At 31.4% G+C, this 24,226-nt stretch overlaps 3 protein-coding genes across 4 annotated transcripts; all 3 read left to right on the top strand.

Moving 5' to 3' along the window:
- The first annotated feature begins 223 nt into the window (after nucleotides 1-223).
- LOC101222514 (golgin candidate 5) lies at nucleotides 224-9,001 on the top strand. The gene is made up of 20 exons (XM_004151076.3): nucleotides 224-619; nucleotides 943-1,156; nucleotides 1,654-2,762; nucleotides 3,064-3,135; nucleotides 3,845-3,919; nucleotides 4,309-4,423; nucleotides 4,673-4,734; nucleotides 4,823-4,870; nucleotides 5,119-5,403; nucleotides 5,502-5,561; nucleotides 5,695-5,778; nucleotides 5,866-5,931; nucleotides 6,014-6,112; nucleotides 6,187-6,405; nucleotides 7,251-7,365; nucleotides 7,435-7,655; nucleotides 7,917-7,976; nucleotides 8,075-8,188; nucleotides 8,551-8,625; nucleotides 8,703-9,001. The coding sequence occupies exons 2-20, from the start codon at nucleotides 1,009-1,011 to the stop codon at nucleotides 8,724-8,726; spliced, it is 3,051 nt and encodes a 1,016-aa protein (XP_004151124.1). The 5' UTR covers nucleotides 224-619; nucleotides 943-1,008; the 3' UTR covers nucleotides 8,727-9,001.
- Nucleotides 9,002-13,427: 4,426 nt separating this feature from the next.
- LOC101207937 (terpene synthase 10) lies at nucleotides 13,428-17,175 on the top strand. Its single transcript, XM_011651088.2, has 7 exons — nucleotides 13,428-13,746; nucleotides 13,913-14,201; nucleotides 15,133-15,520; nucleotides 15,685-15,903; nucleotides 16,031-16,169; nucleotides 16,287-16,535; nucleotides 16,634-17,175. The coding sequence occupies exons 1-7, from the start codon at nucleotides 13,516-13,518 to the stop codon at nucleotides 16,928-16,930; spliced, it is 1,812 nt and encodes a 603-aa protein (XP_011649390.2). The 5' UTR covers nucleotides 13,428-13,515; the 3' UTR covers nucleotides 16,931-17,175.
- Nucleotides 17,176-20,410: 3,235 nt separating this feature from the next.
- On the top strand, nucleotides 20,411-23,921 carry LOC101207690 (terpene synthase 10). 2 transcript variants are annotated; one of them, XM_011651089.2, is made up of 7 exons: nucleotides 20,411-20,759; nucleotides 20,867-21,137; nucleotides 21,336-21,714; nucleotides 22,056-22,274; nucleotides 22,848-22,986; nucleotides 23,086-23,331; nucleotides 23,425-23,921. In XM_011651089.2, the coding sequence occupies exons 1-7, from the start codon at nucleotides 20,541-20,543 to the stop codon at nucleotides 23,749-23,751; spliced, it is 1,800 nt and encodes a 599-aa protein (XP_011649391.2). In that variant the 5' UTR covers nucleotides 20,411-20,540; the 3' UTR covers nucleotides 23,752-23,921. The 2 variants fall into 2 exon arrangements, with proteins under 2 accessions (XP_011649391.2, XP_031736485.1); XM_031880625.1 differs by having other exon boundaries at nucleotides 23,435-23,614.
- Nucleotides 23,922-24,226: the final 305 nt, after the last annotated feature.

The following is a 24,226-nucleotide window of genomic DNA, read 5'->3' on the forward strand; positions in this document are numbered from 1 at the left end:
AACAGAAACAGTTGATTGTTTGATCTGAAAATAGAATTTTGATTAGTAATCCACCATTCATATTTTTTTAAAAAAGGAGTTTAAATGTTGAATTATTTTTAGTAGTGACCTTTTTTTGTTTCATTTTTTTATACTTCAAAAGAACTTTCACAACAAACACTTAAAAAACTGTAAAATGTTTATTTAAAATAAATAAATAAAATAGTGAGTTCACAATCTCTTCGTTATTTCTTCTATTTTCCTTTCCTTTCCTTTCCTTTCCTTTCTCTTTCTTTCGCGATTGCTTTCCTCTCCCAGCTCTCTAACGTTAATCCGAAGACAACCATCACGCGGTGGCGACACCCTTTTCCCGCCTACGAACGTGTGACGGCGGTGGCCCTGAATCAGATCTGTGTATCTGACGGCACCCCTGGTGTAAAGCAACCAACGCCGAACTTCCCGTTTCTAGTTGTGCACCCTCGCGATCATTCTCCATGCTAGATTTCGAATTCAAAGCCAATTGCCTAGGGAAATTGTCTGCAGCTTAATTCAGGAAATCCATGATGTGATTACGGGACCCCGTGGCACCCATTCCTCCTATCAATACTCAATTGGATCCTTTCCCGCGGTCGATGACGAGGTTCTTACATCCTCTTCTGATTGCCACTGCCTATTCTGATCCATTTTTATGTGGATCTTGCAACATCTATTTATTTTTTTTTATCAATTTTTTGTTTCTTGCATTATATATCATTGGTGTGAAGGAAATGTATTAATTAGATGATGCATTCGGTGGCATTGAAGCTCACTAGGGAAACCCATCGCCTTCATATCATAATGCTAATTGTCAAATACTGCTACCCGCTAAATTTGGTTGATTTCGCAGTTACTCTTATTTTTTTATACTCAAGAAGCTTTCTTTGTTATTTGAATTCTTTCTCGTTATTTCTTTCTTTTTTTCAGTGTTAGCTGGGGACTTCATATGCTGGCATTAGTTGATTGAATTGTGGATCTATCGTTTGTTCTTGAATGGCGTGGTTTAGTGGGAGGGTTTCTTTGGGTAATTTTGCGGATATTGCTGGTGCGGTAAATAAGCTTCAAGAGAGCGTGAAGAATATTGAGAAGAATTTTGACTCTGCTCTTGGGTTTGAAGAGAAGTCGGAATCCAGCAGTGATGGTAATTATACACTCTATATTATGTTGCAATTACCATTTGGAATATGAATGAACATTTTGTGTACAATATGTAATCTGAAGGAAAGCTCAAACGATTTAGAAAAGGCATTTTTCTGCTCAGACAGTTTATTATGGATTGATTAATGTGACTAAAGTTTAGTGTTTTGAATAAATATCAAAGATGGTTTCTTTCCAAATTCTTTTTCATGTGAAGTTATGTACAATGTGCTCTTTCCTATTTATCTGCTACTGCTAGTTGAGCGCCACTATTTTTGCTTGGAATAAAGCACAAAATGAAGAAATTAAAAAAATTGGTGGATAAATCTAATAGCCATAAAGTTAAGGTAATTTTATTTTGTAGGTGTGTCTTTAACCTTGTTCTTGCATTTCCATCATTAATCCGTGATCCTTGAAGCTCAGGAATTGGTTGATGTTTTTACAAGTGCTGCCAGTTCTTTAGCCAATTGTATTCATGTTATCTTTATGTTGTCCTTGTAGCTACTGGATTCTGGCAATCAGCTACTGAAGGTAAAGCACTCTTTGATCCAGTTAGGGCATTAATTGGGCAGCCTAAAACTGATGAAAATGCTGTAGACGACGACCCAAGTGAATTGCAATCTTCACCAAGGCCCCTTGAAGTTGGGGAGGCATCAGAGAAACAGGACTCTTCAAAGCTTCAATCTGATTTGAATAAAAAGGAAGATGTTGAAACTGAGAAGTCAGTTTCTTCTTCCCCAAAGGAACCAACTGGTGGAAAATATGTTGAAGTGCCCACAGAAAAGGATGGCGAACGGCCAGATGTACAAAAGGAAAGCCAAGGAGAAGCAGAGTCTGAATCACCAGTCACACCTATTGAAGTTCTTGGATCTTCTGTTCATAATTATGAAGTATCGGATTCTTCTGTTGAAGCCAACCACGAATCACCAAGAATGTCTATTGAAAGTCCCGAACCAACTACTGAAACCTCAGATTCCGTTCACAATCTGCAGCAGAAAGAGTTTTCAGAAATGGAAGCTTCCAAACATCCAGAGATAGATATCAATTCAGGAGCAACTGATATATCTCAAGATGAAGGAAGTATTAAGCTGTCGGTTGAATCTCAGAGTTCTTTCGATGGGCATAGCAGAAGTATGGAACCAGTATCAGTAGCAGATAGGTTAAATGAACCAATGGTTGAGGGAGAGAGTACCGATAAATTAGAAACAGAAGAAAAGGAGGCCTTAAAAACGATTCCACATATCGAATCTGAGTCATTTAATGATAATCAGGGTGAAGGCGGCAGTGAAACTTCTAGTGTACATTCTGGTAGCACTGAGGTGAAAGAAGGTGCTCATGAAGTTTCTGGAAGTGAATTGTCAAATGCCCCTCTTTTTGATGAGGCTTCTCATCGAATTTCTAGTTCAGATTCTCATGAAAGTGATAATTCAATTAAAGCAAATGAAACGGAGCAGCACCCCAAAGATAACGAGAAAGAAACTAAAGATCGAGATTTGAGCTCAGAGGCAAATATATCTATTCATTTAGATTCTATGCATGAATTAGAGAGGGTGAAGGGTGAGATGAAAATGATGGAAACAGCATTGCAAGGTGCAGCAAGACAAGCTCAGGTACTTCATGTGGCAAAACATTACCTAAAACCTTGTAGGTAAAGATACTCTTGGTTGAGATCAGAGATTTTAATTCCCCCACCCTTTCATGTTGTTGAACTCTCTAGAAAGATTCATTTTGAGACTAAAGCTTTTCACATGATTATCCTTGGTATTGAAAAATGGCTAAATTTGGCTGAGCATGAGTAGTAGATAAGTAGAGATTAGACTATCTACGGCATTTACCTAACATGTGATCTCTGAAATGTTCCTTCACTTGTATTTTTCTCTCTTGTGAAGTACTGAGTCTGATTTCTTGCAGGCAAAGGCTGATGAAATTGCAAAATTGATGAATGAAAATGAACATTTGAATACTGTGATCGAGGAATTAAAGGTATTTTATTTATATTTTCATATCAATTAATATCTTAATTTATCATCTGTTTTTGAGTAGTTAGGCGTGGTGGTTGATAAAGGAAGGCTACTTACTTTAGAGACACTCTAAGCAAATAAACAAATGAATGAACTTGAGATTTGACCCATATCATTGTACACTACACAATTTTAATTCTGACTTTTTTCTGACGTGCCTTTCTGCCATTACTTTGACCTATCTAATCAAGGTCTCGTTGTGGTGCAAACCAAAAGAAGGATCTTTATTAACCAACTGCTAGTTAAACCATGAACTACAACAAGTCTCCATAATTAATTTATGAATGATCCTATAGCATTACATTTTTTCCTTTTTGAAACTATGGATAGAAGAGCTATCTCAACAATTGAATTTGGTATCTCTGATATTGGAGGTATATTGCCATTTTTCTTCGAATTTCTTCTTAGATGATGTCCTTTCTTTTTTCTTTTCTTTTTTTAATTTATGTCTGGTGGGGGTGGGGGATTTCATTATTAAACCTTGACTATTTCTTCATTCGAAGATTCTTTTGGTCAATATGTTGTCATCTCATCACTCAATTACCAACTGTAGAAGATACTGTACAAATGTTCAACATATTTTACTCTGTACAAACTAATTTGCCCTTCATCCCTGCCCTTGTTTAGAGAGGAGATGAAATATCTGTTACTCATGTTCCTCATTTATACAGAAAAAATCCAGTGATGCAGAAATTGAATCATTGCGAGAGGAATATCACCAAAGAGTCTCAGTGCTTGAAAAGAAGGTTTGTCGTTTCTTTTTCATATTATTTTTCCAACATCTTTGACATGGAGAAGGGTGTAGCCTGCAAGTATTACTCTTTTACTAATAGTAGTTATGTCAGTTTGAGATTTTTAGAAGCCTTTTGTTTCCATCATCCTTACACATTTCATGCCAATGGGCTTGGTGTATGAAGTTTGAAATTCAATTGATGGCATCAACAATAAATTTAGATTTCTACCAAGCATCAATGGAGTTTTGGTAGTCAAGTCAGTATATGCTGATTTACTTAAATCACATTCTAGATGAAATTTAGTAACTGTTTAGAGAAAAATGAAGGGAATTACTGCGAATTACATTTCTATTTTATTTCCCTTGGGTGATATCTAATGCTTTTGTATCTTAACATTACAGGTATATGCTCTTACTAAGGAAAGGGATTCGCTTAGGAGGGAGCAAAATAGAAAAAGTGATGTGGCTGCACTTCTGAAGGAAAAAGATGAAATAATTAATCAAGTTATGGCAGAAGGTGAGGAAATTCATAGTCTTTCGTATGTATGTCTAGTGGTATTCTATTTCTTCTAATTTCTGCAGAAAATGAAAACTGTATAGTTTCTTTACTTATTGGGTGGTTATTGTTGGGGAATAAAATGTAAGAGACGGTCCTTTCGATTTTGAATATGTAGACCTAATACGATAATGCATGTAAGAGTGCCCAATTGGGAGGTTTTTCTTTCTATGCGACTATAACCATGTACGATATTTGTCCACCAACCAGGCGAGGAGCTTTCAAAGAAGCAGGCTTCTCAAGAATCTCAGATTAGGAAATTAAGGGCCCAGGTATTCTCAGGTTTACTTTCACTGGGATTTTTGGCAACAAATTATATTGCTCAGAGGAATATTAATTTAATTGGTTTCTGGAGGCTAGATCAGAGAGCTTGAAGAAGAGAAGAAGGGATTAATTACCAAGCTTCAGGTAACTGAATTGTCAGGTTCTTGTATGATAGACATTGGATTAGATTAATTGGATGATGAATAATGTTCAAAATGTCTTTGATCCTGCACTATCAGATTTTTTTAGTATGCTTTTAGAATATTTTTCATTGAACTATGGTGGAGGCGCAGAGGGTCTCATTTTGATTTTTATCTTTGCAAAATTTATGGTTTGTTGCACCTATCGTTTGCAAAAAGTCATTTCTCATACATCTTACCCTTTAATTACAGGTGGAAGAAAACAAAGTAGATAGCATCAAGAGGGACAAAACTGCTACAGAGAAGTTGCTGCAAGAAACAATAGAAAAGCACCAAACAGAACTAGCAGCACAGAAAGAGTATTATACAACTGCCTTAACTGCTGCCAAGGAGGCCGAAGCACTAGCAGAGGCACGTGCAAACAGTGAAGCCAAAACTGAGCTAGAAAGTCGACTTAGGGAGGCCGAGGAACGTGAAACAATGCTAGTTCAGACACTTGAAGAATTAAGACAAACTTTAAGTAGAAAGGAGCAGCAGGTTTTCTTTTTGTTTCTCTAAAAAAATTTCATTGTAGGAAAGTGAGCTTAATTAAGAAATTGCAGATTCAGAAGATTGACATTAATTTTTCTCTGCAGGCTGTCTTTAGAGAAGATATGCTTCGGAGGGACATCGAGGACCTTCAAAAGCGTTACCAAGTTTGTGGCATTTCCTATTTCAGTGCTAGTTCTTCTGATTTCCCTAGAACTGGGTGCTAGAAAAGATAAAGGGAAAATGTTGGAAATAATCTTGTGATCTTTTATTTATATCTTAGTGATTATCACTTTACAGGCAAGTGAGCGACGCTGTGAAGAGTTGATCACTCAAGTCCCAGAGTCTACAAGACCTCTTTTGAGGCAGATAGAAGCAATGCAGGCCAGTTCATCTTAGAATGCATTTGTAGATCTTATACTCCCAATTCAGGATATCGACTTATCTTGTAACATCATGTCATGATAACAGGAAACAACAGCTAGAAGGGCAGAAGCGTGGGCTGCTGTTGAAAGATCTCTTAACTCTAGGCTTCAGGTTGCTTTGGATTTATTTTGAACTGTATACTGTTTGTGCAGTATATGGACATGCCTGTATTGAGTTTTTATTGAATCCACAGGAAGCAGAAGCGAAAGCTGCTGCTGCTGAAGAAAGAGAGCGATCTATAAATGAACGCTTGTCCCAAACCTTATCTAGAATTAATGTTCTGGAGGCGCAGGTTCTTATTGCTAATGATTTTCATCTTTCTCCTTTTTTTTTCAAATATTATCTAATAGCAGAACTCTTTTGCAGGTTTCATGCCTTAGAGCAGAGCAGACTCAATTAAGCAAAACCCTTGAGAAGGAGAGGCAGAGAGCAGCTGAAATCAGGCAGGAGTATCTGGCAGCAAAAGAGGAAGCTGACACTCAAGAAGGTCGTGTAAACCAACTTGAGGAAGAAATGAGGGAACTTAGAAGGAAACACAAGGAAGAGTTGCAAGAATCTCTGAGGCATAGGGAGCTGCTGCAGCAGGTCTTGGTTCTTATACAAACTTATAGCCTCTTTAACCTTAGGAAGTATGTCTCGTCTGTAGTGGAAGTTTTCATGTTAGGTGCACATCTGGCATATGAACACACCTTAGACATAAATCCACCGTGCAACACACTTGAACATAGTTTTACCTGACTTGTATGTCATTCCATATCTCTGGACACACCATGTTGTTTTGAAAAAACATGTTATACATAAATATTGACACATTAGGACACTTAGATAAACTAAAGCACTTCTTCGACAAGAAATAATCTGTTTCTTGATGCATAGGCCTCCATTCCTAAAGCAAAACAACTTGCTATTTCAAAAATTCTGGCATGATATTTTGGTTTTTATCTTTTAACGTATCTCACATTTGTTAAATGTTGAAATTTACTTACATGGACAGTTTTTCCCTAAAGTATATTTTAGTTAATATTTTTTATTCGTTCGTGTTTGCATCATGTATTTACCCATGCATTCAAGTGGTTTTACCTATCTTCAGCTTTTTCCCAGTAAAATATGTTCCTGTTACGCATTTCGACTAATCTCTAAAGAGGAGTTCAAGTATTGATTACTCAAATAGAAGACGCCCATGTTCTTGTTGCAGATTTGGGTATCATACACTTTAGTTGTCACTAATATAATCACGTCCTTTCTATCACCTACTAAATATCTAAGCAATAAGAGTCGTCTACTTTTCTTGCTAGGCTGGGAAAGTGGGGCATTTTATCAGATGTTGCGGGGGAGTTTAATTACACTCAACTTCCACATAAATTATGTGTTAAGAATTTAATACTTTTATTCGAGGCTTAGAACTTTTACTTTTGTTTAATTTCTGACAGGAAATTGAGAAGGAGAAAAATGCCAGATCAGATTTGGAGAGGAAAGCACATCTCCATTCTACTGCTGCAGCTGATCATAGTCCCATAAAAAGGCATAGTTCAAGTTTTGAGAATGGTATGGCTCTTTGCTTTGATGACATTATTTTTCATGGTTTATTGTCGCCTAATACTGTTAAAAATGCAGGTGACATGGCACGTAAGCTCTCAAGTTCTAGTAGCCTAGGAAGCATGGAGGAAAGCTATTTTCTTCAAGCATCTTTAGGGTCGTCTGAAAGATTATCTGATAGGAAAATCACTGGGGATGTACCCATGAGTCCGTACTATATGAAGAGTATGACTTCTGGTTCTTTGGAGGCTGCTCTTCGTCAGAAGGAAGGAGAACTGGCATCTTATGTCTCCCGATTGGTTTGTCTTTTTAATACCTTGGAACTCTTCAATTCATACATGTTACAACTTTTAATTCATAGGGAATGACTTAATTCTGGTCTTCAAACAGTTTATTGGTCTACGCAATTTAGGAACGTCGTTAAATCTTAACAAGTTCTTCCATCATTAGGTTTAAATTGTTACAGCTTCTAGTTTATAGGGAATAAGTTGTTACACACTGAAATTCCATTTTATCCTATAGTTCAAACTTTAGCTCTATTTTCATTTCTTTTTTACCAGAAATCAATAGAATCTATCCGTGACTCCCTTGCTGAGGAGCTAGTGAAGTTAACCTCACAGGTTGGTATTGACCCATAACATGCTATTATTCTCTTTACGCCATTGAGCTTGATGCCAAGTGCTGACTTCACATTTATATCGACTCTCTTGGCTCACAGAGTGAGAAGTTAAGGGCAGAAGCCGGAATGTTACCAGGCATTCGTGCAGAACTTGAAGCACTAAGAAGAAGGCACTCTGCTGCGCTAGAGCTTATGGGAGAACGCGATGAGGAGGTATTAACAACCTCTTACTGTGTGGAACTTTAAATAGATTGGACATGTGGTGAAAGCACAGTGCTTGCTCCTCCCGTGTTTAGATTCGATTATTCTATTGTGGTTGATAGATATTCAGTTGGATTGAGAATATTATCTGTTTTCAAAGAACTTATTTGAAATTCACATTAGTTCATCAAGCCACCTGAGCATGGAATCACTAGAATGAACATAACATCACATCATGAGAAAGTATTAGATTGCATCAACCATGCAGTGCCAAAAATTTTGGCTGTTGAGGAACGCCCCACATTTTTATTTGTTAGAGAATCAATACCACATTGTTAGTATATCTAATAAAGTACAATTAATTGCTGCTGCAGTTGGAGGAACTTCGTGCAGATATTGTTGACTTGAAGGAGATGTACAGAGAACAAGTGAACTTACTTGTGAACAAGGTATATAATTTACCACAATTTTGCAATACAAAAGGCTTTTAATGTTACGTTCCTAATCTTTTTCCCCACTCTTGCAGATTCAGATAATGAGTTCATCATGAATGGGTACAGCCTGAGAAGTAACTTCGTACCACACAGCATAGCAATGCGAGTCGTTACAACTCGGCCATTGATATTGAGACCGGTAGTATTAAGATTTTGTGTATGTAATGAATAGTATATACATGAAAAGAAACTGATCTTTTTTTGAAAGTGTTACATAATTCCCAACCGCATTGTAATTTTACATTATATCGTTCATTTTTAGTGTATTTGTTACAGTATTGAGTTATGGTTTCACAGCTCGAATAAGATTTCCGTTTTGCCCTTGCCAAAAGTTGAATCTTCAATAGGTAGGTGAGGGAGAGATTTGGAAATGGGAATGGTTAGTGTGGCTTTTGATGGGGAAATCAAGAACAATATATTAGATTTATGAAGCATATAGTAAAATCTAATTGGGGAAATAATTTGATCTATGAAAACTGCTTTTCCACTCAATATCGTAAATTACAAGTTTGATTGTTAGATATTTCAATATTGCTTATAAAACATCTATTTATTTCAATCTCAAATTTCTCATTCACAACAATTTATTTCCCTATTGAAAAATGTCCATTTAGACAGTCTTTTCATAGAAGCATTTTTTTAAAAAAAATAAACCTTAAATTTGTGTGAAATCATTCTCTTCATATTTTTTTTCCAATAAAACAACTAAAACGTGAAATTGATTTCACAAGATTCTTTTGCTTTCAAAGAATAGTAAACATTTTGTTTGGCTATCTTCTTTCAGGATAAGTGCCTTACAAATATTTCTAAACTTAAAATATTTTTAGACTTTGAAAAGTACTTTTCCTCCTAGTTTTGGACGAAAATTGTTAAAGTTTTGTTTCAAAAATAAAAATACAAATCTCTATCCTTTGTATAGTGATAATTTATTTAAAGTTGTTAGGTTTTATGAGATTGACAATAATTTTTATGGCTTAAGATATTGAAAATTGTTTTGAAAAAGATCTACTAGAATGTTGATTCTACTAGATGTTTTTCTTAGGGTCTTTAACTCATATAGTCTAAATTGTTATATGATATTACATGAAAGATCCAAATTACTAATAAATTTCATAAAAGTCCTAAATAGACTAGTATATTACATAAATGTAGGCTCAAATTACTTTAATACCCATTTCTATTATTTAATTGATTTATAACAAATATCTAAATGGAAAAAATCGTGAGACATAGTTTTGGAAGAAGTGAGGCCCAAATTAATTTAATATCAATTTCTATTATTTAATTGATTTATAACAAATATTTAAATGGAAAAAAGGGTGGGATCCCGTTTTGAAAATAAGTGGGGTCCAAAATAATTTAATACAAATTTCTATTATTTAATTGATCTATAACAAATATCTAAATGAAGAAAATAATGAGATACGGTTTTGGAAAGAAGTGGAAAACTTTTCATGATTTCCTTCCGTGAAAACGGTTGTCTACTCCTTCCAACGTGGATTACGATTTTTACTTCGAAATTTTAGAGAGTTTGGAGGTGAAGAAGAAGACAGTCGACGGCCGATAAATACAAAACTTCTCAAACATAATTTAGTTAAAAACTTCGAGGTTAGTATTGTATATATTCAACACATGTGAAACATTAGGTATATTAAGTATATTAGGTATATTAAGTATATTAGGTATATTAAGTATATTAGGTATATTATGTATATTTTAGATATTCAATTAAATAGCCAATCAAATGAAAATGTAGTTTTGAATGTGATACATTTTAGGGTTTATTGAGATTTCGGTGGTGAAGAAGAAAACTTTCGATGGCCGAAAAATACAAAACTTATCCGATAGAATCTAGCTAGAAATTTTGTGCTTAATATTATATATATTCAAAACAAATGAAACATTCGGTATATTAGGTATACTTTAAATATTCGATTAAATAGGCAAACAAACGAAAATTTAGTTTTGAATGTGATACCTTCTAGAGTTTATTAAGAATTCAATGTTGAAAAAGAACGATCATCCTATCAAAAAAATAATAGAACTATATGTCAGTATATAGTATTATTGTATATAATATGAGGTATATATATACTAAAACATAGAACATAACTATTATAAATTGCAGATATATTAAAGTATAATGTAATCAAATACATTTATAAAGGAAAAATATGTATGTATGATCATGTCGTTTACTATTGTTTTAGTAATATTTATTCTACAAACAAAAAATTTAAACACAAATTCTGTAGGAATTATGTATAAGGTATTATTATATATAATATGAGGTACATATACTAAATAACATATGTAAATTCAGTGTATATTTTATTAGTGAAAGGTTCTTATATCAATATGTTTATGTATTTTATTTAAATATTTATATCTTATGTGGTAAATAATACGTTATGTTTGAAATAATATTGATTATGTATTAAAGTTGTTTATGGCTACAGGAACATGAATGAGAAATAATTATGATGAGTATATGTAATATATGCCATTAAAACATTAATTGTTTTATAGTATATGTAATGTTGAGAAAAACTTAATATGATTGTAATGTAGGGACTTTGATGAAAGAATTGAAGAACTAGGGAATTGTATGAAGAAAAAAAAAGAATTATTCAGTAACATACATAAATATAATTAATGTTAAATGCAATAAAAAAACACATAACGTACAAAAAAAATGTATATATATTATTGAATATATGCGGTGGTATATATGTAACAAATCACAAAATATAAATGAATCATTCAGCAACATATATGTAAGAAATATAAAAAAGATAAGGAATGAATATATAATATGTGTATATATTGGTATATATACGCATTAAAAATATCACAAAATATGAAAAAGAACATGTGTATGTATTATTGAATATATGTGGTAGTATATATGTTATAAATCACATAACATAAATTTATTATTCAGTGATATATCATAGTATATACGAACGACATGACATTTAATAATAAAAGTTATATGTCGAACATGACAGAAAGATGAATTGAACAATAAAAAATTAAACAAAATAAGAGGAACATGACAAAAATATATATTACGAAACGGAAAAAGGATGGACAATAATGACTGCCGGAGATGGAGAAAAATAGGTAAAAATATAATATTGGAAATAATATATAAATATGTTATTACAAAATATAATAAAATTACTCATATTATAATATATTTTGATTTATAGTTAATTGAAAATATACTTAAAATTTATTATCATAATAATTAATCACATTAAATTAAGAAAGTTATGGAATTCACGTTAAATTCAAATCATTTTCAACAAGAAAATATTTCAAATAATATTATGAATAGAATATCTAACTAATAATCGTAATATAATATATTATCTTTCCTATTTAAGAAAATAAATTTTAAATTGAGACATTTGTGAAATTTCTTATTCAATTGATGCATTTTGTCTAAATCTTTCTTTTTCTTATCGGTGGTATACTTTTAATTTATGTTTCTCCTATTAACATACTCCTTTATTCAATCTGCGGTTGCTATAGAAGTTAGGGTTACTTATTTGTGATTTCGTTATGCATATTTTGTTAAGGTTTTGGTTGTTCAACTCGTCTTAAGAGCAACATTTGTATTATCTTGTTGTAGTTGTTTTGGCATGTGCTAGAAGGAATGTTACATTTTTAACTTTACTTAACTTGACCAGAAATACCTTTCTTTGACATAAAAATGCATAAGTTCCATTAAAATGGTGAATTCGTTCAAAACAAAATTTTCATTTGCGCACAACTTCAATAATAAACATGTTTACATCTTATTATGTGAACAAAAAAACTTATATACAATGTTTCGCATGTTCAAATTCAATTGTCCTCGAAGGTTGGGATAGAAAACCTTTCTTCATATATTGTCTCATTCTCTCTCCCAATTTATTGGTTTTGTTGACATCAAAAACGAGAAAATAAGTATCATTCATATAAAGTGAGAATATCATTTTCAAAGCTACCCATTGCAATCCAATCAAAAATGAAGTAAAATCCAAAATAATAATGTTCTAAAAAACGTGAAAAGTACGTTTATTCAATTTTCTACGCGGTCTTTCTCGTGTTTTTCTTTTTTTTTTACTGTTCTTACCACTTTTCTTTATTCTAGTTCATATTTTGACGAACGCATCACTCTTACTTTGGAGGTTGTGTGAACTTTAGGAAACGATCAACATCACGATTAACACACCAGATGAATTCTTACACGGTATGATGCAACAATTCTTCTCAATAACATCAATTCTTACATAAACACCTCTAATTGCCAAGTTTTGTAAAATTGTAATTTAGTTACCAAATATATGGACAATAATCTAAGATGAGAACATGCAATTTAGAAAAAAAATTATAGGTTTATTTTTTCCTTTATATGAATTCTAACATTCATGTTTCTATTATCTTTCGTAAATCTCTTTTTCTAAAGCTACAAAACAATTTCATTTATTGAAGAAAGCAACATTGGAGAAAAAGTTCATTAGTTGTTTGAGTCTTACATGAGATGTGGCAGTGGGTGATTCATCCAAATGTGAGAAGATAATGTTTATGTGATGAATATTTTGGATATACAGTAGTGTGAACAGGAGGTGGCCATAAGAATTAGTGATTCCATCAAACCACGTTTTCATATAGGGCTTTCTTAGAATCATCAACTGTTGCTTTAATAACTCATACTAACTAACATAGTCCTCCGGAGGAGATGTATAAAAGCGCTTCACTTTCTTCTATTTTTCTCAACTGCAAATTAACACTACTTTTCTGTCATATAAGGCATAAGGAGATCAGAGATATTGTTTCATTTGTTTTGTGAATATGACAATGGCTATTCTTCATCATCCTCTTCTTTCCCCCATCTCTTGTTTCACCTCCACACAAAATAGTCTTCCTTCTCATCATCCAAAATTCTACGTTTTTTCTCAAACCGTTAAACAATTGCCTACGGTTCGAAAAGCTTACGATGATTCTATCATCCGACGATCCGCAAATTACCAACCTCCTATTTGGAAGCATGAGTTTGTTCAATCCTTGCAGAGTGAATTCATGGTATAATACGTTGATGAAATTTAAAACTGTTATATATATGGTGTACTTTAAACCAAAGGATTAATTTTTGGAATAGTAATAAATGTCTTGTCTACTAGACTACATATGGAATATTCGATATGATGTTTCAAGTTTTGAATTTGATTCTTATGTTATATTATTTCAGGATGATAGATGTTTAAATCGAAGGGAGGTGCTGATAAGAAGAGTGAAAATGATGCTGAATGAAGAATTATTGGTTGATGATAGTTTGAAAGGATTGGAATTTGTTGATGAATTGCAAAGGTTGGGAATCTCATATCACTTTGAAATGGAAATAAATCAACTATTAGAGATGATCAATGAAAGATTCAACAATGGAGAAGAAGGTTTAGAAAGGAACAACAACAAAAGTTTATATGCCATATCTCTTCATTTCAGAATTTTAAGGCAACACGGCTATCACATCCCTCAAGGTAAATGGTGCACCACTTGAAAACTCTATTTCTTGAGCTTTGATTTTTTTTATCTCTGAATTGTATTTCTTTTCCTCCAACTTAACTTATCTTCCTTTTTAAACACATTTCTCTTTAAATTCTCATCTCTAACATATTTTTTCTTTAGAAAAATTATATCATATGGCAAAAAAAAAAATTTAGAAAAAAAGAACACCCGCTTTTGTTTCTATTGCATATGTGACAAATATGATATGTAATTAAATATATCATGCTATCGGCCTTATTAGAAGGTTATCCGTTTTTAAATTTGCTAATTTTACAATTTAGAAAATATAGTAACATGGACCTATTATCATAAATTTTTAAAATTTATGTATTTTTATATCTTGTCTTTCTCTTTTATTTATTTATTTAACACAAGTTCTTACCTTGTTTCTTAATTCCTTTCTTCCTCTCTAACACTGTTTTTCCTTTAAATAATCAAAACTTTACGCTTCAATTTCTTTAATTTTTCTCTTAAGAAAACATATATTCTTTTTGGTGGGATAGTTGCAAATTTAGTAATTAAATTCAAATTAATTAAATATATAGCACGATTTAAAAAAGTTTACAAATATAGTAAAATTTGTCAAGACCATGTTGCAAATATTGGTTTATCACTGATATACAATATGAAGTCTATCAGCGATACAAGTCTATCAGCGATAGTTTTGCTACATTTGTAATTTTTTTAAAATGTTGTTATATTCTTAATTATTATTGCTAAAATAGTCATCGAATGCAATTTCCCTTTTTTTATTTCTCTCTGAAGGCATATATGTTTGTCTACCTAAAATAGTCATCTGGTTAGAATTTAATCCTTAATCGTTTTAAAATTCATAGGAATAATTAAATTCTAATTACTAAATTAGAATTTATTGTTAAAGTACTTTTCATTGATTACATGCAGATGTGTTCAAGGAGTTTAAGAATGACATAGAAAATTTGGATAACATTTGTGAGGAAACAGCTAAAGGAATGTTATCATTGTATGAAGCTTCATTCTTAGCAATGGAAGGTGATCAAAGCTTTATGGATGAAGCTAGACAAGTTGCCGTCCAACATCTTTCAAAATACCTTAAATCAAATAATAATAATGATCAAATCATTTGTACTATGACAAGCCATGCTCTTCAACTTCCATTTCATTGGAGAATGCCAAGATTGGAGGCTAGGTGGTTTATCGATAACGTTTATCAAACAAAACCCGACTCAAATCCAGTGTTGTTGGATTTAGCCAAGTTAGATTTCAATGTTGTCCAATCCATTCATCAAGATGACCTAAAAGATATCTCCAGGTAATTAATTAATAAGGATCTATTAGAAATGGTTCTTTAAGATACCATACTAAAAAAACTATTTTTACAAGGTCGTTTCAAACAGGTTCTTAGCAACATTTAGTACGTTTTCATATCTCTTTATAATTAATATATTGTTGTGGATGTTTTTGGTGTATATGAAGGTGGTGGAAGAGCACAGGACTTGGAAAGAAACTTGAGTTTGCAAGAGACAGATTGATGGCTAATTTCTTTTGGTCTGTGGGAATGGGATGTGAACCTCATCTTCAATATCTTAGAACAATGTCTACAAAAATTGCTTCATTAATAACAATTGTTGACGATGTTTATGATGTCTATGGAACTTTGGACGAACTTGAACTTTTTACCAATGTTGTTGAGAGGTAATCTAATAGCCACTAAATCCAACCAAATTTAACCATAGACGAATATCCCATTAGTCATTGAATATGATTTCTATTTTGGTCTTTATATTTCGTATTATACTGAAAATGTGTATTAAATTTTCAGATGGGATATCAGTGCAATTGATTCATTACCAAACTACATGCAAATATGTTTTATGGCTCTCCATAACACCATCAATGACATGGCTTTTGAGGCCATAAAAGATCATGGAGTCAATGTCATTCCATATTTAAGAAAAATGGTAAATGTTTTAATTTTTGTTTTTTATTATTGGATATGATTTTTGTGCTAGTATGAAACTTAATTATATTATTATGAAATCCTAATTAATTCACTTTACAATTAAATTGTTGTGTAGTGGACAGATTTATGCAAAACATTCTTGACTGAAGCAAAGTGGTATTACTCAAATTACAAACCAACATTTGAAGAGTACTTAGAGAATGCATGGATTTCAGTATCAGGATCTCTTCTTCTTGTTCATGCTTATGTCTTCACCTCTAAATCATTAACAATAGAGGCTTTGGAGTGCTTGCAACATTATCCAAATATTATTCGATATTCATCCATCATCTTTCGTCTTGCCAATGACTTAGCTTCATCATCGGTATAATTCTTTTTAAATATAATTTATCTTAGTTATATATACAGTACTAAATATTTCTTAGTATTGATTATAAGATTTTTCTAAAAACTCTTATGTAGGAGGAAGCAAAGAGAGGAGAAGTCGCTAAATCTATACAATGTTACATGAATGACACGGGTGCTTCAGAACAAGAAGCACGGCGATATATTAAGGATTTAATAATGAAATCATGGAAGAAATTGAATGAAGAAGTTCAAACTTTGAATAATTCACCATTACTCTGTAAGGGTTTCATTGAAATTGCGTTAAATCTTGCTAGAATTTCTCATACAGTCTACCAACACAGAGATGGGCACACTATCGAAGATCATGAGACCAAGGATCGTGTATTATCCTTATTTATCAAGCCTGCTTAATTTCACACACATATATACACTTCACATATTCTATACTGTTGTCCATCAATGTGCATAGAATCAATTAGTTCTATATGAAAGATACATAGTGTGGGTTCAGTGAATAAAATAGTTTAGGACATTGTTTATGTATAGAATGAAAACTGATCTAGAATGAAAACTGATCTATACTTAGATTTGTTTCCTAGCTAATATATATTGTAATTAATATCAAGTAAAACCTTGAACTTGAACTTGAACGATAATGTCTAATAATTTTGTGAGTTTTTAACTTGGTATCTAATATATTTTAGAAGTATATATATCATTTAAAGAATTAATTGTTACATGAAAGCCAACAAAATTTAATTTTATCTCTAATTAATTGAACTTGAAAGATTTTATCAAAATTTAAAGAGTATAAAAAAGGTAAGAAAAATAGTTAGGATTTTTTTTTTCTAATATAGCAAAATAAACCAAAATACTAGTAAAATTCATGTGAAATATATATCGACATATATTTTTATTACATATAGATATATTTCATTGCTCAAATCTATGTCAAATAAATTTACTGAATTCACACACCAAGAATTAATCCTAATGACAAGCATGAGTCGAACTTAGACAAGGTAATTTTTCTAACAAACTAGTTCCAAACGAGGTAAGTAGGGGGAGGGGGTTGAGGTTGAGGTTGATTTTGATCTTGATCTTGATCTTGATCGCAACCAAATAAATTGCAAAGAAAGAGTTAAATTATAGAAATTCTATGTCAAAAAGAGTCTAAGTTGGGGTTATATCCATCTCTCTAGCTCTCAAACCAAAGAATGAGTTCATTGATTAATTATCATTACTTGCTTCAATTTTCACGTAACCAATTTAATTATTTAAGATAATTAAATTCTCCCAAAGTTCAACAATTAAACATACGTAATTCAATTTTCCAATTGTATTGAGTTCAAAAGATCCTTAGATGTGTTGGGACAAAACCTCTCAATTATTCAGCAGGAGTAAACAGAAAAATAATAGAGAAATTAAAGAAAACAATAAAAAAAGGAAAACACAAGAATTTACATGGAAAACTCCCAACTTGGAGAAAAACCACAAACAAAAAAGTTCCACTGTGTAAAAATTTGCTACAATCACAGAGAATAATTTTCTCTCTCCCGTACTCACTTATAAGAACACCATCTCAAAGATTTTCGTCACTCTCTCCTTTTACTCACACTCGAACCAGAGAATACAAAAATAAATTAATTAGAGTTAACACGCATTATAGCTTAAAATGTTTCTAAGTGAGACATTTGTAAACAAAATATGTGACAGCTTTTTATATAGGCTTTCATTCACACTTTTCTACAAAATAACTGATGTCGGACAACTCACTTTTAATAATGCTCATCAAATAGAATAACAAGTTGACCTAACCTATTGCATGCTTCTAACTAAATCTTATCAAAATTTTCATGAGTAAGAAATTCATTTGAAAGTGGAAATCATACATTATTCCTCATGCGTCCGAACATATAAAAAATAATTCGAAACAAAAACTGCAATAAAAACAATTTCAAAGGAATAATGGTAGATTAATTAATTTCTCCAAAGCTAAGTTAGAACGAGTATCTTAGCCTCTCATCCACATGTCTGACGATGAGGTAGAGTTTCAGAACATAAACTAGCAAAAAGAGCTTAGAAAATTAGGAGAAAACTTATGTGAAACGACTAGAATCAGATCCACACCCTCAATTGGCGGCGAGACTTCGTATTTATAAAAGTGATGCAGAGTGTACGTGGTGCTAGGGACAGCGTCATGGCACTTACGGTCTTCTGCATGCAATATGCGTTCGAAGCATCGTGGCACTCTAGTACGTGCGTGTCGCCGTGTTCTTCGCACGAGAATGACCTATTCTGCCTTACAACGTCGTGTATGGCGCCACACAACACTGCAAGACAGAAGCTTAATAAGCTTCTTTTCTTTGTATGTTCGTCTTGGTTGATGCTAATATACTAGCTACTTCATGTTTAGCCAATTAAATCCAAAACCACATCATCTCCAAATTCTACCTTCCAATTACTCAAACCCTATAAAATTGTCAATCAAGCTAAGAACATAAAGTAAAAAAAAAATGAACTTGAATCAAGCGGAATAAGACGGTGTATTTCCAATACTATGACATACCAAACTCAAATTATAAGGATTTAATGGAAAATAAGTTATTAAATACATTTTAAAATTTGTGGATTATATAGTTACAAATTATCTAATATTTAAATGTCTAAAATTATTATTCTACTTTATTTGAATTTTATATAACCCCACTAGAAATATTGTTGGATCCATCACTAGTGGGATCTTTGACACTTTTATAATTGTATATATGCAATATTAACATAGTTGGTTGATTTCTATCTGCATCATATACAGTAACCCCAATAATTGACATGTGCATCTTTTTTTGACTTGGAAGTTTTATTTTCAATTCGAAACATATATACTAAAGAACAAATCAATTATCTTTTGCTTTTTTTTCTTTTTTGGGAGAAAATCCAATTTCTGTCCAATGTAACAAATTAGCACACCAGATTTGATTGCTTGAAAAGAAGAAAAGAAAAAGCACACCAGATTTGATTACTAAAACCCAAAACAAATGCTTATTATTATATAGCAAGTTGTTTCTTTCTAATTTATTATTAATATAGCGTTTTAATTTTTTTTAGAACTCTTTTATTAGGGTAATTGTAAAAAAAATAACAAAATATGTTAGGCAAATGAATTTTGTGTTTTTTAATTTTTTAAAATTACAAAATGACTAAAAAAACTTTTAAAAAGTATTTTTTTTTTCTTCGTATTTGACAATTCTGTAATTAGATATATTAGAGGACGGGATCTTGTTATCACGACAAATTTGCTATTTTTTTAAACTTTTTTTATACAAAAGATAAATAGTTTTTTTTGCTATTTTTTAAAACTTTTTTTTTATAAAAAGATAAATAGTTTTTTTTTTTATTTTTATAACTATTATGAAAAATAAATATAGCATTGCGGAAGAATTAATGATAAATTGATAACAAAATAATACACTAAAATATAAAATTTATGTTTTTGCATTTAGTGGTTTGTCACTTCTAATAATCTCAATACTTCCGACCAATGTCTAATTTAAGTTCTTTGGCTTATCATAAATTTTCAATTCAGTCTTCCAAGATTAAATTTATCAAAAACAAGTTATTAAATAATAATATTGATGCAAGAAAATGCAATACCTTAATATATTTCTAATCTTTATAATAAAAATGCTAAATGATAATAATTTTTTAAAAAAGAAACTAACAATATATACTAAATTTATTTTAAGATTTATTGAAAAAGTATTTATTAATTTAGAATTAGAGATTCGAGAATACAAACTAAAATTGATTACCTAATTTGGAAATCAAAATGATATATATCTTTTAACTTGAAATTATAAAATTCTTAAAGAAATAAGACAAGTTGCCAACACAAAATCTATACTCACGGTGTTTGGATACCCCCCAATATATTTTAGGTTGCATCTTAGTATCATCCCCAACAAAAGCTTTGAGTTTTAAACAGCATCAACACAAAACTCTTCACTATTCTTCTCTCTCAATGGCTCTTCACCAATTTCCCACTTCTAGTCAGACAAGTCGTTTCATTGAACGAGTCTCTTGTAATTTCAATCCTTCATTTATCCCTCGGATCGTTAAAGTAATCAGCAAAACTACTGCGACAAGAATGTGTAGTCAGACCATTGTACGACGATCAGGAAATTATCAACCTCCTTTTTGGAAACATGAGTTCATTCAATCTTTGAGGAGCGAATTTGGGGTATGGATGATAAAATCTTTAAATTGGTTGATTACTTATTTATTTAATGAATTTAATTTTGAGAATGATTGACAATTATTTGTGTGAATATGTATATCTTATGTCAGGGAGAAATATATGTAGGACGTTTCAATGAGTTAAAAAGAGAAATACGACTCATCATTAACCAAATAATCGATGATCCTCTAAAACAACTTGAGCTCATTGATACGCTACAGCGACTTGGCATCTCATATCATTTTGAGAATGAGATTAAGAATGTGTTGAAAACAACATATGAGAAGAGCTATGAAAACGATTATTGGAAAAACAATAATCTCTACGCTACATCACTTGAATTTAGACTTTTAAGACAACATGGATTCAATCTTTCACAAGGTATTTAGTTCCCTAACCGTAGATCACGGCCAATTAAAATGTTCATTCACTCCTCATGTTTTATGTTGATGTTGAGTTCATTAGAGTACACACGCGAAAATATATAGACACGTGAAAATTTTATATATAGAATGACGATGCATTAGACAAAATACGTTTTTTAATATTTAACAAATATTATTATTATTTTAATGTCAGATGTTTTCAATAATTTCTACTCGAGTGAGACGAAAAGTTTCAACACACAAATGTATCAAGATTTAAATGGAATGTTATTTTTGTACGAAGCCTCATTCTTGAGTATAGAAGGGGAGAATATTTTAGAGACCGCAAAACATTTTACAGTGAAATATTTAGAAAAATACATGAAGTCAAGCAAGGATGAAAAAGAAGTAGCCATTGTTAGACATGCATTGGAGCTTCCCTTACATTGGAGAATGCCAAGATTGGAGACACGATGGTTCATTGATATCTACGAGAGAAAAGTGGATATGAATCCTATTCTTCTTGAATTTGCTAAACTTGATTTCAATAGGGTGCAATCTATCCACCAACAAGATTTAAAATACGCATCAAGGTAACACTATTTATATTGTTGTTCAATACAAAAGATATACATATACGAGTTAATGAACTTAAAGCTTACAAGATTGAAGATATTACTGAAATTATTTATAACAATTCTTTACTGTCCATCTCTTCTTCTATAGATTGTTTATATAACAACTGCGAGAAAAGAATGAAAATATATATCAGTGGAAAAGGGAAATGAAATTTGAATATAAGACCTTAGAATTATGATATTCTATATGATACACATATAAACAGTCAATCCAAAAGTTTAAATTGATGTGTGTTACGTTAAATTTAATTATAGCAATTCTTTTACAAGTTTATGGCATCATTGTATATCAACAGTTGGTGGAGAAGCACCGGATTTGGAGAAAAGTTGAGGTTTGCAAGAGATAGATTGATGGAAAATTTCTTATGGACGGTAGGTTTTGGATATGAACCTAAATTCTCATCTTATCGAAGAATGGCCACAAAAATTAATGCATTCATAACAACAATTGATGATGTTTATGATGTCTATGGCACATTAGATGAACTCCAACTCTTTACCGACGCAATTGAGAGGTAAGTAATCAATAACTCGACTTCGAAAAAATTTAGATGCAACCATCTTTTGTGCACCCTGGCTAAAACCTAATAGAAATATGCCACGTACAACTCTTTTATCGAAAAAAAATCTGTGTAAAGAAGATTAAGTTGATGAAAAGTTGTACCTAATCATTGATTTTGTATCCTATAAGCTTTTAAACATTAGATTATAACAAGATTAGCATTTTAAGATTAACTTTCTATAAAATTTTATACCTCTTCCAATTAAAATAATCAACTTTCTATTTTATTATTTTTATATTTTTAAAATTACTATTTTTATTTTTATTCCTTTGGAAGGAACTTACTTCCATAATCATATCATATAATCATATCATAGATTGATTTAGTGGTAAAAAATAAAGATAATGGTCTCGATAAATAACTTAGCTCTAGAGACTATGAATTCAATCAATGTGATATATATCTAATAACTTATTTCTTACAAGTTTTTTTTACATTCAAACATTGGATGCAATATTTTTTTTAGAAAAAGGAATATTATGAAAATCTATTAATATCTAATTCTATTGAAAATTGTGGTATTAGGTGGGATGTTGATGCATTGGACCAGCTTCCTGACTATATGAAAATATGTTTTTTTGCTCTCCACAATTCTATAAATGAGATGGCCTTTGAAGTATTAAGAGACAAAGGAATTAATGTCATCCAATACCTTAAGAAAGCAGTATGAAGTTAATTTATATGCCAGTTTGTTTTTAATTTGCATTTGATTGACATCATTCCAAATCATTAATATTAATTTATGTAAATTTATATTTTACAGTGGGTAGATTTGTGCAAAAGTTACATGTTGGAGGCAAAATGGTACCACACTAATCATAAACCAACATTGGAAGAATATTTAGATAATGCATGGATTTCAATATCAGGACCAGTTGTATTAATTCATGCATATGTTTTCGTCACATCTCCAACACTTGAAAATATGGAGAGTTTGAAACAATATGTTGATATGGTTCGTTGGTCATCAACAATTTTACGACTTGCTGATGATCTCGGAACGTCATCGGTAAGTGAATGAAGTTTGTATTCATTTTACGTTTTGTTAACTAATTACATAGTTAATTATTATAAGATGGATAATTAATTAACTTCAATTCAGAATGAATTAGCAAGAGGTGATGTTCCAAAATCAATACAATGTTATATGAAAGATACAGGAGGCTCAGAGAGTGATGCTCGTAAACATATAAGGCATTTGATTGATGAGACATGGAAGAAACTGAATAAGGTTCAAGTCGAGAATTCTATCTTTCCTAAAGTGTTCATCGAGAGAGCTAAGAATGTTGCTAGAATGGCTCAATGCATGTATCAATATGGTGATGGACATGGCATAGTACACCAAGAAACAAAAGACCGTGTAATGTCTCTACTTATTCAACAGATTTCCATTCATCCCTATAGTGAAAACTTGCCTAAGGTTATTTAAATGGATCGATAATATTGAAATCATTCAATATAATTTTGGTAGATTTGGAAATGTTAATTTGGGAAAGGAAAAAACAAAGGGACTTTGATTGCATTCTCAATCCCAATAAATTTTGTTGTTAAGTCCATTGTGGGTTTTGTAATAAACCATTGACTCTCATTGGTTGGTTTTATTGTTGAGCAACAAAGTTAAAAGGATCAACTCAAAGTTATTTTGATAGTGTGATGATCGATCTCTAAACCAATTGAGAACATCAAACTAAAAAAGTAATTATAATTGGTAATAGGTTAGAAATAAACATAACAACGTTTAAAAAAAATTAAAAATATAATTAGAAATATAGCAAAGTCTATTGAATAAATAACTAATTGTTAAATAAACTTTTATAGTTTATTAGTGGTAGACCAATATTTACAACTGATCTACATAGCCTATCAATGATAAACTCTAATCATTGATAAGTCTATCATTTATA

This window comes from Cucumis sativus, chromosome 2 (assembly GCF_000004075.3).
Source record: "Cucumis sativus cultivar 9930 chromosome 2, Cucumber_9930_V3, whole genome shotgun sequence".
Classification (NCBI taxonomy): Eukaryota; Viridiplantae; Streptophyta; class Magnoliopsida; order Cucurbitales; family Cucurbitaceae; genus Cucumis; species Cucumis sativus.